This window comes from Narcine bancroftii, chromosome 13 (genome assembly GCF_036971445.1).
Source record: "Narcine bancroftii isolate sNarBan1 chromosome 13, sNarBan1.hap1, whole genome shotgun sequence".
Classification (NCBI taxonomy): domain Eukaryota; kingdom Metazoa; phylum Chordata; class Chondrichthyes; order Torpediniformes; family Narcinidae; genus Narcine; species Narcine bancroftii.
In genome coordinates this window covers 81,770,355-81,789,650 of record NC_091481.1, presented here as the reverse complement: position 1 = coordinate 81,789,650, position 19,296 = coordinate 81,770,355, and the positions used below count along the sequence as shown (strand labels likewise).

Below are 19,296 nucleotides of genomic sequence, written 5' to 3'. Positions count from 1 at the left end.
CAACTTTCGAAAGATCTTATCAGTATCCAAGCCTGGACATTACGTTCTATTTGCGACTCCTTTTTGAAGTCCTTTCCAAAGCAGTTGGATTGTCTTTGCAAAGACACTGGTGACACAATGTCTCACTTCAGCAAAGATTTTGCATTTTAGTTGAGATGTCCTTTGTGGTGTGACTCTGTTTGTGAAGTGTAGCCCAAACTAAACACCCACAATCTCTTTTAAAGACATATTTTACCCATTGTAATTCTAACATATCACATACCACGCCCCCCCCTCCCCCACCACCAAATAAACAGCTGATCTTCTCTCCTCTTGGAAACATTCTGCATTAAAATCTCCAATATCTGGAATTCAATCAACAAAAACTCAAACAATGGGCAAAAAGAAAAACCCCAATGAAATAAATACATAGATTTCAAGTAAATAAGACTGGGTGGATGAACTGAGCGCTGAAACTTTGTTGGACATACCCCTCAGTCCTCGCGCATTCTTTTCACTGTCGCCATTTTGTGAAGGTGCGCCAAGGGCCTGACCGAGACACCAAGATGAAGAGTCAGTCAATGCCACTTGCAGATCAGGCAACTCTCCCAAAGTATCTCCATCTCCCTGCCTTGGAAGAGTGTTTATTTTTATAGTATGAGGTATACAGTATTAGAAAGGCTTTATCTGTAAACTTGGGGAGAGGGTTAATTAAACACAACTAGCCAATCCTTAAATTGGTTCACTCAGCAATGGAGTTCAGTATCATTATTCTGCCACTATCTAACACGAGCCTTAAAGAGCGGGTAAATGCAACACAGATATGTAAAGTTACTGAGTAAATTTCACCATTCCAATGAGAAATCTGCATATAGGAAATAAATTCAACACCATATTTTTTTAATATTTTCCCTCCTTTGGTTCCATATGGCAAGTCTAGAATTTGCTCAGTTATTACTAATAGGCACACAGTTGAGGCACACTGAATACAGCATCAAAATTAACTCCAACATATCAAAGTTAAACCCATTCCAAATGATAGCGGGGATGCCATTCAGTGTGCCTATCTAGTCCACTCCATTAAATGGCAAAGTATGGATAAGAATCAAACTTTGTTAACTGAAACATCAAGGTTATTGCCTGTTGGCGATTTGGAATTCTCCTGTTCCCAAACTAGAAATTACACACAGGAACAAAAGCCCACAACTCATCGGAACAGCAAGTTTTTATTTACAAATTCTATCTGATCTCCTTGGTTGAGAGTTCCAGTTGGATACTTTACAAAACATCCAAAATGGTAGATTCATTGGTTGAATGCAAATATTAAAGCTTAACCCATTGCTTAAGATCGTGTCTTTAGCAAATGGTAAAATCTAATCAGCAGGGAGGCCGATGGAGAAATTCTGTAAAAGTTAATTCCCAATGTGAGCTTCAAACAGGAGACTTGGAGAAGAACTTAAATGACTTTTTCTTCTCATTTAATCACTGCCAATAATTGTAACACTCTCTTTAAGGGCAGTACATAAGGGAGACAACCACACAAAGATCTGGAGATGGGTTTCAATGAAGCTCCTACATTTCGCTTTCATGTTTACCCTTAAAGAGATCAAGTGCTTTTGGGTGGGAAGAGAGGAAAGTAGTCCACTGGACATGAAAACTCAGCGAGCCAGTGCCACCCAAATACTCACCAGCGCCCCCCCCCCCACCCCTCCACCACCATAGCTTTCAGAAAAGTGGGAGGAAACCGGAGTGCCCAGAGGAAAACCACGCAGACATAGGGAGAATGTACAAACTCCTTGCAGACAGCGCCGGATTCGAACCCCAGTCGCTGGCACCGTGGTGGTGTTGCACAAATCGCTACACCAACTGGGCCACCTGTTACAAGAAACCGGTACATACCACATTTATGAACTGGATCTAGAATAGTGATCCAGTCAGCTAATTTCAGCCCGAAAAACCAAATGCTATTCTGTCATCAAATTCTTAAGCTCTCATGAGAAAGTATTTACATAAACATTTCCAAAGCACAGGCACATAATTCCATCATCTGCAGTTCACTAGTTTCTTCATCCATTAAAGAAGGTTAGGTCTCAGAAGTATATAGTCTGACTTAAGGGAAAATGGGATAGCAACATTGGGCCTTTACACTCAAAACCCCCAAGCAAATGACAATTCCTACTTATTCAACACAATTCCTCTTCAAACTTCAGTAGATTACACACAAGAGAACAACCAAAGGCTTTACTCCATTCGACGGTGCCACAAAGATTTAAGAGAAAGTCTCTTTCTTAGGTACTAACTTCAAATCTGCTTTGAAACACATTGGCCCTTGTCAGGAACTCGTGTGACAATTTTGTATGTACTACATACATTCATGAGATTCCATTAAAAGTGTTCAACTCTCAGCTTGAACTCTAGTTTCCAAGGAGAGGAGAAAATCTGACGCAAATCTCTTGCTGCCTCTACTGGTGTCTCTTTCTTCCACCTAGATTGCCATTTTTAAACATAATTGCTTCCACAATTTCACAATACTCCCGGGTGTCTTCCCAATCTTTTTATTTATTTCAGCGACTGATCAGTAACAAGTTGTACACTGCTCCGAAGTTCGACTGTTCCACCAAAGTTTAAGGACAAGAGAGTGGGCATATTGGACAAATATATTCCAAAACCAGATCCACAATGAACAGATAATTTTGATGCTCGCATCATGTTTACTCGGTTGTAATACAGCCTTCCTGTATCTGTCAATTTTCTTATTTCACTATTCACCTAGTAATCAATCAACACCACATTTAAATCTTTTCTTTTTAATGTTCAAAGTTCAAATTTATTGTACATGACACATACAACCCCGAAATTCTTTTTTCCCCGCAGGCCAGGTAGAATTTCTACTCATCAGTATTGGACAAAAACTCAAGAAACTACGCCTATACAAAAAAAGAGAAACGTGAACAAGAATGAAGTGCAAACACACTGCAATGCAGAAAATAAATTATTCAATAATAAATGTGAAAACTAAGAGTCCTAAAACGAGTCTCTGAGTTTTGGAGCCCAATGGTAGAGGGTTAGCAACTGTTCTTGAACCTGGCGTGTGAGTCTTGTGGCAACTACATCTCTTTCTGATGGTAGTAGCGAGAACAGAGCATATGCTGGGTGGCGTGGCTCCTTGCTTCCTGCTGCTCTCTGACAGCAATGTTCCTTGTTCTCAATGGTGGGGAGGGTTTTTGCTTGTGATGAGCAGGGCTATCTACACTATCTTTTACAGGACTTTCCGCTCAGAGGTATTGGTGCCCCATACCAGGCTGCTAGGCAACCGTTCAGCGCACCTTCCACCACACATCTGTAGAAGTTTACCACGGTTTTTGATGTCAAACAAATCTCTCCAAACTCCTGAGAAAGTAGAGGCACTGACATGCTCTTCCTCACAATGACATTCATGAGTTGGGTCTAGGAAAGGCCCTCCAAAATAGTGACCCCCAGGAATTTAAATCCATCTCGGATTCCCCCAATGATCTCTGGATCGTACATCTCTAGTTTTCCCCCTCCTGGTCCACAACCAGCTCCTTGGTTTAGGTGATCTTGAGTGTGAGGTTGTTGTTGGCACACCATTCAGCCAAGTTTTCAATCTCTCTCTAACGTTTTTTTTTAAATACAGCCCACTACTGTGACTGGGAGATTTGTAGATCTACAAGTTTGTAGATGGTGTTATCATCATACCAAGTCTCAATCTTGGGGCTGCACGATTGGCATAGTGCAATGCCTTCACAGCACCAGCAATCGGAACCAGATCAGGGTTCAAGTCCTGCGCTGTCTTTAAGGAGTTTGTGTGTTCTCCCAGTGTCTGCGTGGGTTTTCCCTGGGGGCTCCGGTTTCCTGCCACCATTCAAAACGTACGAAGGATATAGGTTAATGGGGTGTAAATTGGGCGGCACGGGCTTGTGGGCCGAACAGACTTGTTACCATGCTGTATGTCTATATTTAAAAAAAATGGGTGTAAAGTGATTAGTGCAAGATGAAAATTGTGGAGGAGACGTCCTCCTGAATGTGGTCTTGAGGTGAGGAAATCCAGGATCAAATTTGGGGCATAGTGGAGGGGAATAGAGTTCCTTTCAGCTTGCCAACAATTCTCAACTCTAATTTTACAAAGGCAATGAGATGAAATAGGACTTTTCAAGTTCATTCCACTCAAAGCATGCACATCTTCTTGGCAAATGTACGTGCAAAATTTAAATGTCCAAACCATGTAAACAATAGAAGAGATATAATACTAAAATCCCATTCTGTTCTTCTACATCATCATTTTTAAAAGTAATGGATAATTCTCCTAATATTTCTTGGCCATGTATTCTTCTCAGGATGGTACATCGCTCTTTGGGGGATCTAGCTTTACAGAAATTGGTTGCATTTATTTCCAATGATTACTTAACGTAGTGTCAAAGGTCGCCATAGAAATGCCTATCTTTCTGGACAACTCATCTGCAATTCTTGAATGCAGGTTGGTTGACTGGCTCATCACATCAATGGTTAACATAGACCTCTGGTTTCTGCTAACCTATTCTCCCTTCCCTTCCCTTCCCTTCCCTTCCCTTCCCCTTCTTTCCTCCAGCTTTCCACCCCCTTCCCCCTCTATTCACCAAGCCATCCCTCCAACCGCTTGCTGGTGTGTCCTCCCTCCATTCTCCACCTATTGCCTCCTGCTACAATCGCTGTACTGGAAGTCAAAGAGCAAACTTTTTCTGGATGCTGCACACCATCAGATTAGTAATTTTTTTTTTTAAATCATGAACCAGGTGATAAATCTACTTTCAAAAGTGGTAAAATAATGATATCTTCATCCACCTTTGGCTTCACTCTTCCCAGGTAAGCATTAAAACAAACAGCTGTGACAAATCCAGTCTGTAGAAAACTTCATCAAAATGATCTATGGGGAGCAAATTCAATCGTGAAGAAATAAGTAAAACACGAAAGTCTGCAGACACCGTGGTTGAAGTAAAAACACAATGCTGGAGAAACTCAGCGGGTCAGACAGTGTATAGCAAAGATAGATACATAACCAATGTTTCAGATTTGCGCCCTTCAGTAAAGTATGGAAAAATGTCGGCAGGCATCCGGACAAAAAGGTAAGGGGGTGTGGTGGGGGGGGGTGGAGCACAGTCCCAAAGGCAGGAGGCAATAGGTGGAGAATGGAGGGAGGACACACCAGCAAGCAGTTGGAGGGATGGCTTGGTGAATAGAGGGTGAAGGGGGTGGAGAGCTGGAGGAAAGAAAGGGAAGGGAGAATAGGTTAGCAGAAACCAGAGGTCTATGTTAACCAGAGAAGTCATCTGATTGGAGAGGGACCAGACAGAAAATCAAGTGTTGATCCTCCAATTTACGGGAGGTCTTGGTGGGTTAGTATACGAGGCCATGGACAGACAGGCGAGTATGGGAGTGGGACGCAGAATTGAAATGGTTGGCCGCTGAGAGATTCCTGTCTTTAATGTAGTCAGCAAAGATGCTCAACAAAGCAATCTCCCAGTCTGCACCCAGTCTCTCCGACGTAGAGAAGGCCACAAAGGGAGCATTGGATGCAGTCGATCACTCCCATGGATACACAAGTGTTGCTTCACTTTAAAGGGCAGTTTGTGGGGGGGGGGGTCCTGATTAGTGGCGAGGGAGGAGGTGTGGGCACTAGGTGCTGCACTTCCTGCAACCACAGGGGAAAGTGCCAGAAGGACAATTGGAGGGATGAATGCACGAGGGAGTCACGGAAGGAGTGGTCACTACAAAAGGCAGAGAGGGAGGGGAACACGTGTCTGGTAGTTGGATATGTCACAAGTGCCAGAAATTATAGAGGATGGTGGAGCTGGATGCGGAGGCTGGTGGGATGCGGCTGGGGACAGAGGAGGCCAGGGACAGATGAGCAGGAAAAGGAGGAGATGCGTGTGAGACCTGAGCTGATTGATGGTGGTGGGGGGAAAGCCATATTCATGGACGAAGGCAGACATTCCAAATGATCTGGACTGGAAGATCTCATCTTGGGAACAGATGCTGCAGCAACTGAGATATTGTGAGAATGGAATAGAATCCTTGGAGAGGACTGGGTGTGTGGAAGTGTAGTTGAGGTAGTTGTGGGAGTCTGTGGGTTTGCAGAAATGTGTTGGTGGAAAGCTGAGATGGAGAGAGATCCAGGAAGAACAGAGCAGAGCATACATGATTTTTGGAAGATGCGCTATTGAAAGTGAACCCAAAATTACATAGGATGCGGTCAGAGATGGTGGAGGAGAGTTTGAAATCAGGGTGAAAGTTAGCAATGAAGTGTGGCGCCACTTTGCTGCCAACTTCAACCCCAATCTCAAACCTTCCTGTTCAACTCTATATATTTTGGGTACAACTGCAATCTTTTGTCAATATCTCGTAGGAATGCTGATAACGTTACTTTAGATGGAACTACATCAGCAAACATTTATACTGCTAGATTCATCAGAATAATTCACAGGGAGTAGTAATTTGTTTCCTTTTATCTGTACTAGAATGGCTATTGCCTGTTAGGGATGCAGTTAACTTTGAAGGGAAGCATGGTTAGCGCAATGCTGTTACAGTGCCAGCGATCGGGACTAGGGTTCAAATCCCGTGCTGTCTGCAAGAAGCTTGTCTGTTCTCCCCGTGTCTACATAGGTTTACCCCGGGGGTTCGGGTTTCCTTCCACCCTTCAAGATGTACGTGGGATTGTAGGTCAATTGGGGCAGCACGGGCTCGTGGACTGAAAAGGCCTGTTACCGTGCTGCATGTCTACATTTTTTTTAAATTTAATTTAATTGCTTCCTCCTCTCTCTCAACCATGTCGAAGCACGATATCATCAGGTTATTGTAGCAGACAATTATTTTTTAATTGGTGCTAATTATTATCATTAATAGTTGGCTATTAAAGAGCAGAGCATACATGATTTTTGGAAGATGCGGTATTGAATGTGAACCCAAAATTACAGTCAACAAAAAAAGTGCAAAATCCCTTTCCGACCTCAATTACAGAGAAAGGATATATATATATATATAAACAAAATGGTCTGTAGACTGATCCAGCCAATATTCTAAACATTTTAATGCCGCAAATTCAGTTCAGGAAACCAGAGTTTCAGACCCATTTGATCCGGGGGTGGGGAAAAAGTTGACTTTATCCATGCAATATTAATGACAGAATCTTTATGCCAAGAGCATTTATGTCAACACCAGGAGAAGCGACAAAAATGACATGCCAACACTGAACATGCCCCTGCAAAGAAGCAAAAGGGCAAACTGATGCCACCCTGTAAAACTCTGCTCAAGCTGAATCTCAATGCAAGAAGAAGAAAAAAATGAAACTGCTGCAACTCAAGTTGCTAAATTTACTTCCATCCTTTGATAACTTGATTGAAAAAGAAAAATGAACAAACTGGAGTCTAAAAGTCTTCCCCTGGAAGGATGCGCCAAATTGTACATTAAGCAAATTGCAGAAGTATTTACTCTTTTTCCAGCACTTTGCATCAAACAAGGACTGGGTTCATATTCATTCCCATTTCTGGATTTGTTGGGAGATCCACTTTACACCACAACAAGCAGAACTGGAGAGTGGAACCACACAAGAGCAGCATGGTAGCATCGGGGTTAGTGCAACACGATTACAGCGCCGATACCAGAGTTCATGTCCAGTGCTGTGATTCTATTCCATTCTTACGTGGGGTTTCTCCGGGTGCTCTTGTTTCCTCCCATGTTCAAAAGATGAACATTTAGACGGTTAATTGGTCACATGGGTTATTTGGGGAGTGGGGGCTCATGGGCTGGAAGTGCCCATTCTAGTGCCAATTCTTTAAATTCAAAAACTGACAGGACACAGGCACACATCAATGGCAATAGTCAAGAAAAATTCTACTTTATCAGGGAGAAAGGCGTCAAGTTACATCATGCCAGAATTGCAGCTTCTGGAACTTGACTTTCCAGAAGAGGAAAACTGCTGGTCAGCATGAATCATTCTCCTGCCATATTAGATCAAAAGAATCAGATGACAGAAAATTCCCATGGGAAAACAACCTTCAATCTTAAATTTTTAAATTTAGACATAGAGCATGGTAACAGGCCCTTCAGGCCCATGTGTCTGTGTCATCGAATTACAGACAATTAACCTCCAAACCCTAATACTTTGAAGGGTAGGAGGAAACCGGAGCGCCCAAAGGAAACCCCACAGACATGGGGAAGACATTCAAATTCCTTACAGACAGCGCCAGTTTAGAACCCAGGTCACTGGTCCTGTGGGAGCGGTGCGCTAACCGTTTTGCTAACAGCAGAAGAAATTGGCAAATTTCTAACTCTTAGAAACAGTTCAGGAGGGTCCTCATTTGACAAAGTTAGGTTGAGAGTATTCCCTGTAAAGTATTGCCAGGTTTTCTAATACCCCAGTTCAACTGTCCCTTCTAGATGTCACTGTTCAAAAACAGGAACAAGGAGAAAACTGGTGGCTGTTCAACCATCAATTGCTTAAACATGGAACCAGTTTATATTGCAAGCTGATAACAGGAAGCAATTGTAAAGCAGCAAATCTAATATCCAAGCCGAGCATTTGGATCCTTTGGCATTGCTTTTTAGAGTGACAGAGATCTTGAATTCTCAATTAGGTGAAGGCCTGGTAAACACACCCAAGTTATTAATGTGTGCAATATACAACTAAGCCAGAATTTCTATTTCTTCTTCCTCAAAGATTTTTAAGTTCAAAATTTAATTCTTCCTTCATGCAATATTTATAACCCCTATCCAAAATTGACCAAACTTACAAACTAAAAGTGAGTACCTTCAGATTGGAGATCCAGATTCAGATGCCTTTGACAAATCTCAAAGCAAACGTTAATTTTAGCACATTTTATGGAACAATGAGATCTATAACTTTGCCTGCTTATTTATTCATCATTCAGGAATTAGATTCAAGATTTTTTTTTTCATGTAATAAAATTAAAATCTAACATTACGCAAAATTTCCTTTCCATCACACAAATCGCCCAGCACCCCACAGAGAGAGAGAAAGAGAAGCAAAAGAAAATCCTCCCCCCCCCCACCCCGAGTATTCATGAATTAACCTCCAGCGTTCCCGTAGCCATACAACCTTCAGTCCAAACCACTGGCAACCCAAACTTCAGATTTAAATCTCTGACACTCAGTACTCTCTGCCCTCTCTCGCATCTCGGTTCCGATACCTGGTATCCCTTCAGCCAGTCTGCAGCCTGGTTCAAGTCCCTTGACTGCGGTCACCAACAGCCCTCAGCCTGCATATCTCTCTCCTCGAGTCACCAACAGCCCACCATTTATGTATTATTCAGCCTCAGCCCCTCGCAGGCATTACCACCTCAGATAGTATTTATTACTCATCCCCAAGTGGCCGCAGTTTGGTTAGGGCAGCTGCTGTAAACAGCTGGAAAACTATTCCCACAATACTAATGGAGACATTTCAAGGTTTATTGCAAAACAATTTGTTCTGAAGAGAACCAGCAACTGCCAATGCTCCAATCTGTCAAAAGCTCTTTACCGCTTGGTAATAAAATGCAGTCTGCTACTTGAAGATGGTACTTGTAGCAGTGGAGAAGGATGTCAGATATAGTCCCAATCAACCACCTAGGACTGGACAGTATCAAGTCAAGGTGGTTGGAACTGCAATCATCCAGATACAGTGAAACCCCAAGTATCCAGCACCTATGGGGATTGGTAGATGCTGGATAAGTGAATTTTCAGGTTGCCTGCGATTGTGTGAGGCATGGATTAGCGAAGTGCGCCAATTATAAACTTTCGTGTTTTTTCCCTATTTATTTTCTACAAACGCTTGTCTGGTTGCTTGAATTATATACCCCAGTTTACAAATACTCGAAATACGAAAATTCGCTTGAACGAAGAAACCCGTGTTCACTTTTATAAATTAATTATAATGGGTTTTCACTTTCATAACAATTGCTTCCAATAGTACTCAATGGGTCTTCGCTTTATGAATTTTTGGCTTATAAATGGTTTCTCAGGAATGCTCCACCTTCGTGAGGCAGGGTATACCTGTAACGGGAATTTTACTGATTAGAGAGAATAATTCAGCATGCACCCATTTCGAATTAGACATGAAAGTCTACAGCCTCTGAGAGTGTAGTTTGATGCACAAAAGTGCCGGAGAAACTCTGCAGGACACACAGCAATCTTTATCTGGAAAAGACATGCAACCAACATTGCATGCCTGTGCCTTTCACAAGGTATGAGCAAAAAACAGGCCGGCTCCTGAATAAAATGATGGGGGGGGGGCCGCCTGTCTGCTTTTTGCATAATCTGCTGAGTTTCCCCAACACTTTTGGGTGTTGCAACGCTCCTGTCTTGGCCTTCAAGATGTTATTAATTGAATGTCGAGACACTTGTGTGTTGCAGTATTATATGCCTCTTCTCAGTCCAATCAAGGTCTTGCTACATGCAGGAATGCACTGCTTCACTTAAGAGTCGCAGCTGACGGAAATAAACTACTAGCACACCTCTCCAACTCTGACCGTATAATGTAAAGAAAGTTATTGAAGAAACTGAAGGCGGGACATGGACACTTCCCTGAGGAACAACTGCAGCATTGTGCTTTGGGTGTTATTTCTGAACTCTGCCATCACAGCTTTCTTTGTACAAGGAAGGATTCCACTCCCCCTCCCCCTGCCCCTGGACTACCCAATGCAACCATAGTAGGTGCAGACTTGTCACTGCATTTCTCCTCTCAGTTCCATCCAGGGACAGAAACAGACCTTCCAAGTGAGGTGAAGTTTCACTTGGACCTCCTCCAAACTGGTCTACTGCAATCTGTGCACTCATAAGGGACTGCTCTAAATGCAGCAATGTCTTCATTCGGTCCTCGTGTGAAAACTGAAACTCCATTTGTCAGCCATTTTAGTTTCTCTACTCATTCCCACAAAGATCTGTCTGAACCTCTTTCATTGACAAGGTGAGGCCAAACACAAACATGAATAACAGCACACCTGGTCAGCCATCTTTCAAGATTCAACTTATGGTGCAATATGATATAAAATTTGTTTTCGTTGGCCTCACGACAGACAGATTCACCATCAGTGGAAATTATCTGAAGTGCCTCAGAGAGAAGCAAAAGAGGGGACATCTCAACAAATTGATGGGATGAAAGTTTAAGAGAGACATCAGGGGTGGTTATTTTTATAAATACAGAGTTGTGGGTACCTGGGGATGGTGGAGGCTGAAACATTAGAGGCATTTCAGAGACTCTTAGACAGGCACATGGATGAAGTAAAAAAACAGAGGGTTACAAAGTAGTCAAGGTTTAGACATTTTTTGGGGAGCATAACCGAGGGCTGAAGAGCCTGCACGATGCTGTAGTGTTCTATATTCTTTTCCTAAGAGTGATGAAATACACCAGGAAACACATAGGAGGAATCTCAGACACTGCTGGGTTTGTTATTGCTGGGGATTAATGCATTATCAAACATGGCAACCTTTAACCCATCACGTTCATCCAATACCACCGCAGAATTAAAGAAGATTCACAAGCGGCATTCAGGGAACTTTCCTTCGAAAGAGACTTCAAGATTTCTAAACGTTTGGAAAATTTAACAAAAATACTAGATCAAAACAGTTTTGTAATTCTTCACCACCTATACGAATCGGCCACAAATTACCCGAACTCAAGACTTTTTTTTTTAAAAGGTTAAAAAAAAATACAAAATGCAAACACCAAGTGAAAAAGGAGATTCTCGGTTTGAGTCAACAATACACCCAGAGAATTTAGTGAAGGTAAACTGGTAAGACTTCCCACCTACAAATAATGATTGTGTTCAGATCTTGAAAAAAAAAATCCAATTGAGATTATTTTAGCATTTAAAAAAATGTGCTAAATACGATCTGGTCCACTCAAGTTAAAAACTATATACTTTATGTAATAAAACACAAGTGTTGGAGGAACAGCTGGTCTCAGTGTCAATGAGAGTAAAAATATATTACCGACACCACGCCCTTGCCCTCCAAGGTACAAGCTTCCCTTCCCTTCCCTTCTCTCCCCTCCCCCCCCCCCCCCACCCCCCCACCAACCCGGTCTCCTTTCACTGAGCCAAAAATCAATCCTCACCTTTCCTCTTTCATTTTCAATTAACACCTTTTGGCTGTTGGTCTGGACTCCTCCCCCTCCCATTCTTCAATCTTTATTCGGATGCCTTCCTCTTTTTGGCTTATACCTTGAAGGAGGGGCTCAGGCCCGAGACTTCAGTAATATATCGTTACCTGCCGTGAACGCTGCAAGACCGACTGAGTTCCTCCAGCATTTGTGTATTATTCCTTTCAAAGAAGAAATCAGTTGGTGTTCTACTGAACACATTCTTCCCAGCAGAGGTCATAGACATTTCATGCCTGAGCCCCTCGAGATGCAAGCAAAAATCAAGGAGGCATCTGAATAAAGGTAGGGGGTTCTATACCCTCTATGGGCACCTGTGAGACAATCACAGGTGTCTGTAAACTTCCATGTTTCACTTCACACTTCACTTCATCAACTTCAATATGTAAATTCAACAAATGTAGAACATTCAAGTTTTAGTCACATCTTGCATTACCTTTTAAATAGTATTAAGATGAACAGCTATGTATAAATCTGTGACAAATATCACCAAAACTCATATTGTAGAATAACAAACAAAATTGATCGTTAAATGTACTACAATCCTTTGACTTTCAACTTGAAGATACTTTTCAAACCAATTCTGACCACCTCATGAAGATCTTAAAAAGTTAATACTTGCAGTGTAAAATTATTGGATAACTTACAATGGTAGCCATTTCTACTTTTCAACAATGTGGAAACAAGACAGCCTTCTGAGAAATGAAGGGATGCTTTCCAAGAAGAATTTTAACTGAAGGAAAAAATTCTGTTGCCAGTGTCCCTGATGGCTGGGTTGGCAATATATGAAGGAGCTCTTAACCTGGCACTCAGTCTTATTTTCAAACTATGATCAGCTTCAGACTATTGTGGTTGGAATACAATAGGTGGGGATGAAAACACAAAACAGGGCAGGGCTCGAATTGCCCAAATTGAAGGGTATGGAAAGAGTGCAAGAATATGGCCCATGAATGCATTGAATGGCAACTGAAAGTGTCAAATTGCCTGATCCTATTTTTACATTTTTATCCAAATACATCTGCTGCAAAGCTCTGGAATTGGAAGTTATCCAGTAAGAGTTCCATTATTTCCCTGCAACAACTTTCACATGCCCATCAATTCAGTTTTGTCACTTACCTTTTCCGAGACTTAATTTGCAGAGGGCAATTAACCTGCTGGCATATTTTTGGAATTGAAGGAACAGGATCAGCCAGTAAAAGTCAATATGATCACACAAATAGCACCCGACGAGATTGGACAGTTGCTGGACTAACATTTGGCATTGGAGAGTTATGAGGAAGGATTTGGGTAGGATAGGTTCCTCAATAACGACACTGGAAAAAAATTAAAATATCGGACTTGGACAAGCAATTGGGCAGCTGTAAGAGTAAAACCCAGTAAATATATTCCTTTCTTGATAGGAGAAAAGATAGAGCTAAAACTTCATTGCCAATGAACTGAGAAGGTAAACATTGTCCTCTAAAACAATTGAATATGCTTGCTGCAATCACATATTTCAATACCTTCCAAAGCTCGTCAGGGCATGCAGAAAAATTGAAAATAGTCTGCAGCTTGCAACCAGTTCTACTATATTTATTTTAACTGCACCGACAGACAGCAGTAACATGTCCCAATTTCTTTGCTATCACGAGGGTGGCGCAATTAACACATTACAACACCAAGCCACCCAGAGTCAAATTCGGCACTAAGGTTCTCCCCATGTCTGTGTGGATTTCCTCCAAGTACCCGGATTCCTCCCATCGTTCAATAACGTAGTGGGGGGGGGGGGGGGGGGTTGTTGGTTAATTAGACAGCATGGGCCTGTTACCATGCCTTATGTCTAAATTTAAGAAAGTTAAGATACCATGATTGGGACAGAAAAAAAAGTTTTTTTTCCCCAAAAAGGAAAAATGGAAAGTGAGGACAACTTGTTAATAAATATAGTACAAAGAGTAATGAAACATGATGACATTCATTCATTTGTGGATTGGATCCTGGTCGTTTCCACTCCTGTTTCTCATTCACAGGGGCAAGTGGCAAACATCAACTTTGGCTCCAATTCTTTGAAGAAAATGGTAATTAAATATATAATTCTCATTTTAAACCAACTGGTTATTACAAATACTTGTACTTGTGTATTGTTCAACTATTGAAAGCAAAACAATATTGGTATCAATTGTAAAACACATCTATTTCTCTCCCACAAAAAGCAACTTGCTTGCCAATGAACTGCAATTTTAATTCAAATATATTCTCTTTTAAAAATCTTTTAGAATTTATGAACATTGTATAGGCAGCAACTAAATTGATATTAAGATGGGACCCCCCCCCACCCCAGCTTCTTCCTACCCCCGAGACCTTCTCATCTCTTCCCCCAATTCCCCCGGCCTACTGCCTCCATCCTCCTCAGCCATCAACCCCTCCCCCAGCTCCCACCATTCCCTTCCCTCCCATGTCCACCTGTGCCAGTGGACCTGTACATCTATCCCTGCCATTTTATTTAATCATTTGCCTACAACGATCAAACCTCGATGAAGGTCTCAGATTTATTGCTCAGGCCCGAAACATCAGTTACGCATCTTTATTTTTACTATGTAAAGTACGCTGTGTGACCTGCCGAGTTTCTCTAGCATTTTGTTTTCACTATTACAGTATACTAGTACCTCATTGGGGAGAAATAAATAAACATTTCCCAATTTTATGGTCATTTCTCTGTAACTGGTAGGTGTGAGAAAAGGAGATGAGGAGTAGCATTGCTTCAAACGACATTTAGACAAAGTTTGTAACATGTTCAGCAAACATGCATTAATCTATCCAGTTCCAACATATTTCTGAGCAGATATGGCGATGTTCATCATCGAAGTACACAGATCCAGCACATCAGAAGTTCAATTTTAGATCTGTCTCTCCCTTTTAGGTCAAAATGAAAACCGCATCTGCCTAAAATCTGATCGATGTTGCATTTAACTTAAGGAACCAAATCAAAATGAAGGAGAGCAGGCACTTGGGTGCCAGTCACCCAACATCCACGACGGAGCCTCTAACCGCAGACTCAGTGCAGAGGCTCACACAAAAACGAACACTCCACCTATTCACACCACACTTTACACTGGATAGCACACAAGAGCTAAATGGAGAAATTTTGTGACAAATGATCGTCTTTCAATTTGCCACCGGTTTCAATCTTTTTCTTTGGGCTCCTTTGCTGTTTCATTAGTCATTGCTTCATGATACCATGGACCGTCAAGGTCCATTAAATGTTACCAAACCAGCAGCTTGTGTCTGGAGATGTTAACATAATTCTAAACATCCTCTTAATACTTCCCATTGGAGCAAGTTTTGATTTCTACCCCAACCACATCTAGATTGTTGCCATCCATTGCTTAATACAGGTACACAATCCTTTATCCGGAACCCTTGGGGGGGGGGGGGGGGGGGGGGAGTGTGTTCCGAATTTCTGATTGTCTTAGATTTCGGAAAGCCAGATTTAAGCCCGCCCGACTCGCGCTGCCGGTCGGTCTCTCTCCCCACTTGCTGGATTTTGGAGCTTTCCAGATTTTAGATGTCCGATCAAGGATTGTGTACCTGTACCACTATTAATGAAGACGACCCACAGATTTACACAATGACAAGTGCAACTTTGCACTAACCAGGACACTCCCACAGGGCATCATCATACCACCAAAAAGATAAAATAACATTTGCAATACTGAAATCATGAGCGCAGATACCAAGTTTTCCTGTTTGAACCATTGTACGTTCCATAACCAATCTGATTCAACATCAAAAACAATATCAACATTTTTTTTTTTAACTCTCAAAATAATGCAGGTTTTGCAAAGTTCTTCAAAAACAGAGCATTTCCTTTCTCATTATTTCTCTTTTAATCTTTGTATTAAGTTTTATAGAACAAGCACACATTGTATAGAGAACACAAGGTTACCAAATATGAAGAATATATGTACATTTCAAAAATAAAACAATGATTTACCCCTTCCCCATACAACGGCAGAATTACAAAAAAGAACTCAAACTCCCAACTGGAAAAACCTGGGACGTTTAAACATGAAATTAAAGGTAGCATAGCTCTGTTGAATCTATAAAACATTAACTGAAGGGAAAAGCCATGTACATAAATAAATACATTCAGTGGTCAAAACCAACAGATTTTAATGAGCATGAAAATAGTCCATAAAAGGATTCCAAATTTTATGAAAATTAGTGTTCGCATACAACGTGGAACTCCTGATCTACTTCATCTTGCTTCGTTAATCAAGGAAGGGATCCCCTCTCAGTCCATTCTTGCTTGATTTAGCTTTAGAACCAATAGCTATTGCTTTTTGAGATTCCAAGGACATCTCCTGGATTTCTGGGGGGGGGGGGTGGGGGGGGGGGGGTAGAGCTCACAAGGCCTCCTTAAATGCTGATGACCTTCCATTATTTGTCTCAAATCCGGAACTATCTATTCCTTTGGCGCTGCCATTACTATCAGAATTCAGTCACTTTTCAGGGTTAAACTGAACTTTCATGAGTGAATGTTTTCCCCTGAATTCTATGGTGCCCATCTATGCCAATATCCCTTTTAATGTTGTTAAGAATCAGTTGACTTACCAGGGAATTATAGTCACCAAAACCCACAACATTCATTTTAGGAAAATTCTCATGTTATTTCATATGTGTAAATACTAAATTTCAAAATTGGTTACAAGTTAAGAATCTTTTCTGCACAGATTTGAATCCTGAGTTTACATTAGTACACAAAGCAATCAGACACACCTTTATAAAATGTAGTCTTACCTGTAGAATCAATAAAATCGATGCATTTTTCAATGAATACAGGAATCGGCTTCTCTACAGTCACTACAGAGGTCAGAGGCACTCCAAAATAATTGCTTTCCCAAGTACTCTTAGAAATGGATGGACGAGGCTTGATCTTGGGCTTCTGCAGTTGAAGAAAACATACAGAATGTTTAATGATAGTTTCCACAGCACACTTGTGAGTGTTGAATCTCGAGGCTTGCTAAATTTTGCACAAGATGAATTTAAGCAAGGAAACAGATGTTACGCTTGCTCACCCTTTTCCTGGATATTATTTACGTCGGTGAAGTGAAGCATCTTTGAAAATAAATAAGTGAAATTTGATGCAAGTTCAGTTTCATATTATATTCCAAGCACATGCACGCAAGCATTTCCAAAGGTAACTCAGAGACGGTGCGGAGATTATAATGCACTTCAGATTTCTTGACTCGAGTTTCACCCAAACTCAGAATAAACCTCAAAGATGATCTTTTATCTCAACTCTTCTTTACTGCCCAAACTCTTCATTACTTGTCACCTTGAAGGTCTCAAACCTGAAACATTGGTTATGTATCTTAATCTTTGCTCTATAAAGTACACCGTTTGACCTGCAGAGTTTCTCCAGCGTTGTGTTTTTACTTTTCCCTTTCATATCCAGAAATCAATTATTTTAAAAATTGAATCCAACAAAAAACTTCAGAATATTTTAATGCAAGATTCCTACAACAAGCCATATAAAAATTTAAGATTGGAAAGCAAGGGAGAACTAGATTATAGATGCACATTAGAGAACAAAAAAAAAGACCTATGGATTTTCCCACCTTACATTTGATACTGACAAAATGAAGTGCACATTTTTCTTTCTAGTAGAAAGCTTTTGCTCAATTGTGCACATCATCAGTAAAATGTCCTTGTTGGATGCAACACTGATCAGAGTTTTGTGGCCAATAACATTCATCACTGGCCTCCAAACACAGCTGCCCACAAAGAACCAGCAATCTCTGGCCTGAAAGACAAGAGACTTCTGGTATCTAGCACGTGATATGCTGGACAGCCACGAATTTCCGCCACTGTAACCAAATAGCACATTAAATATTACAAAAAGAGGACAAAATTAAGCTAAATGTAAGCAAACTTTAATTTTAGAATCAAATCATGTTAATTAAAACAAAATTGTATAATTTCCTCAGAAAAACGAAGAGTTGCTGAATAAGTCCATGGCAAGTAATATAGTTGAAAAATCAAATTAGAACAGTAGCCTCATTGTGTAATAATTATGAATTGCTCACTGTATATAGCCAATAATGTACTGCTCAAAAATAACTCGAGGCAAAAGAGCAACCTAAATTTAAATGCAACATTTGATAGGATACGGACACTTAAAAAGTTTCAAGAGTGCATGGTGAGAATTATCATTTGAACGATATGAAATTTCCTTAATCGATATTTTAATAAAACTAGTTGAACCCTGCCTCATCATTCGACACTTTCACACAGCCGCTGAGAAGCAGCAAATTCCCCACAATGCAAATTTTCTGCTCCGCTGGCTGTGTAAAAATGTGACGGAATGTATTTGCTAAATTCCATCCCCTAAATTTTCCACCACGACCCCCTGCACGTTTTTTTTTTTAAATATAAATGGTGCAGCTACAGTCTAAATTGTCCGTAAGAAACTGGGCTAATGAATATGACATCCACTCGCGTTCACCCTCAGACAAACTCTGCAACACAGGATGGCAGTGTACAAGTGCTTCCTGTGTAAATGACCACTCCGGAAGCAAGAAAAAAAATTTTTTTTTTATATATAAAACCAGAATTTTTCCTTTATTTCTGTGTAAAAAATCATAATTGAATGTTTCAACTTTTCATTTTAATGATGTTCCCGTTTCCCACCATACAAATTCAGAAATGTGCAAATAACACCATTAACATCAAGATAACCAAATCACTCATACAAAAAGTTCTTAACATATTTTTGAATAGTTTAAATTGATCAGCAGTGGAAGTGTTAACAAGGGAAAAATGCTACCTCATGCTGACATGTACGACTTTTACACTACAATTGAAAAGCAGGAAATTTGTGCAAATTTCACACAATGCAGGCTGTGTAAAAAGGTTGGGACGTAAATTTGTAGCTAATTTCCATTAGAATTTTTTCTGCAGGAACCCTAGACATTATTACATTCATCCTGCAGTTTAAACAGTCCACAACAACATGCCCAATAGCCTCGCTCCTAGTCCCCACTGTCCGTCACCACCTCCCCCAAACTTTGCCCTTGGTGGTCCGTCGCCACAGCCCCCTCCCACATCTAACTCCCAATATGGCAGCAGAGGTACAGTGCTGACAAGCCCGGATTTCACCGACTCGCAGCGACGGCTCAATGTGGGAGTAATGG

General features: G+C 41.0%; 1 protein-coding gene across 3 annotated transcripts in view; it reads right to left on the bottom strand.

Moving 5' to 3' along the window:
* Positions 1-19,296, bottom strand: part of arhgap35a (Rho GTPase activating protein 35a) — a 112,853-nt gene that overhangs the window by 41,444 nt on the left and 52,113 nt on the right. For all 3 annotated transcript variants that reach the window (XM_069909291.1, XM_069909293.1, XM_069909292.1), the window contains exon 3: positions 16,901-17,045. In XM_069909291.1, the coding sequence (XP_069765392.1) occupies positions 16,901-17,045 (145 nt within the window). The remainder of the gene's footprint in view (positions 1-16,900; positions 17,046-19,296) is intronic.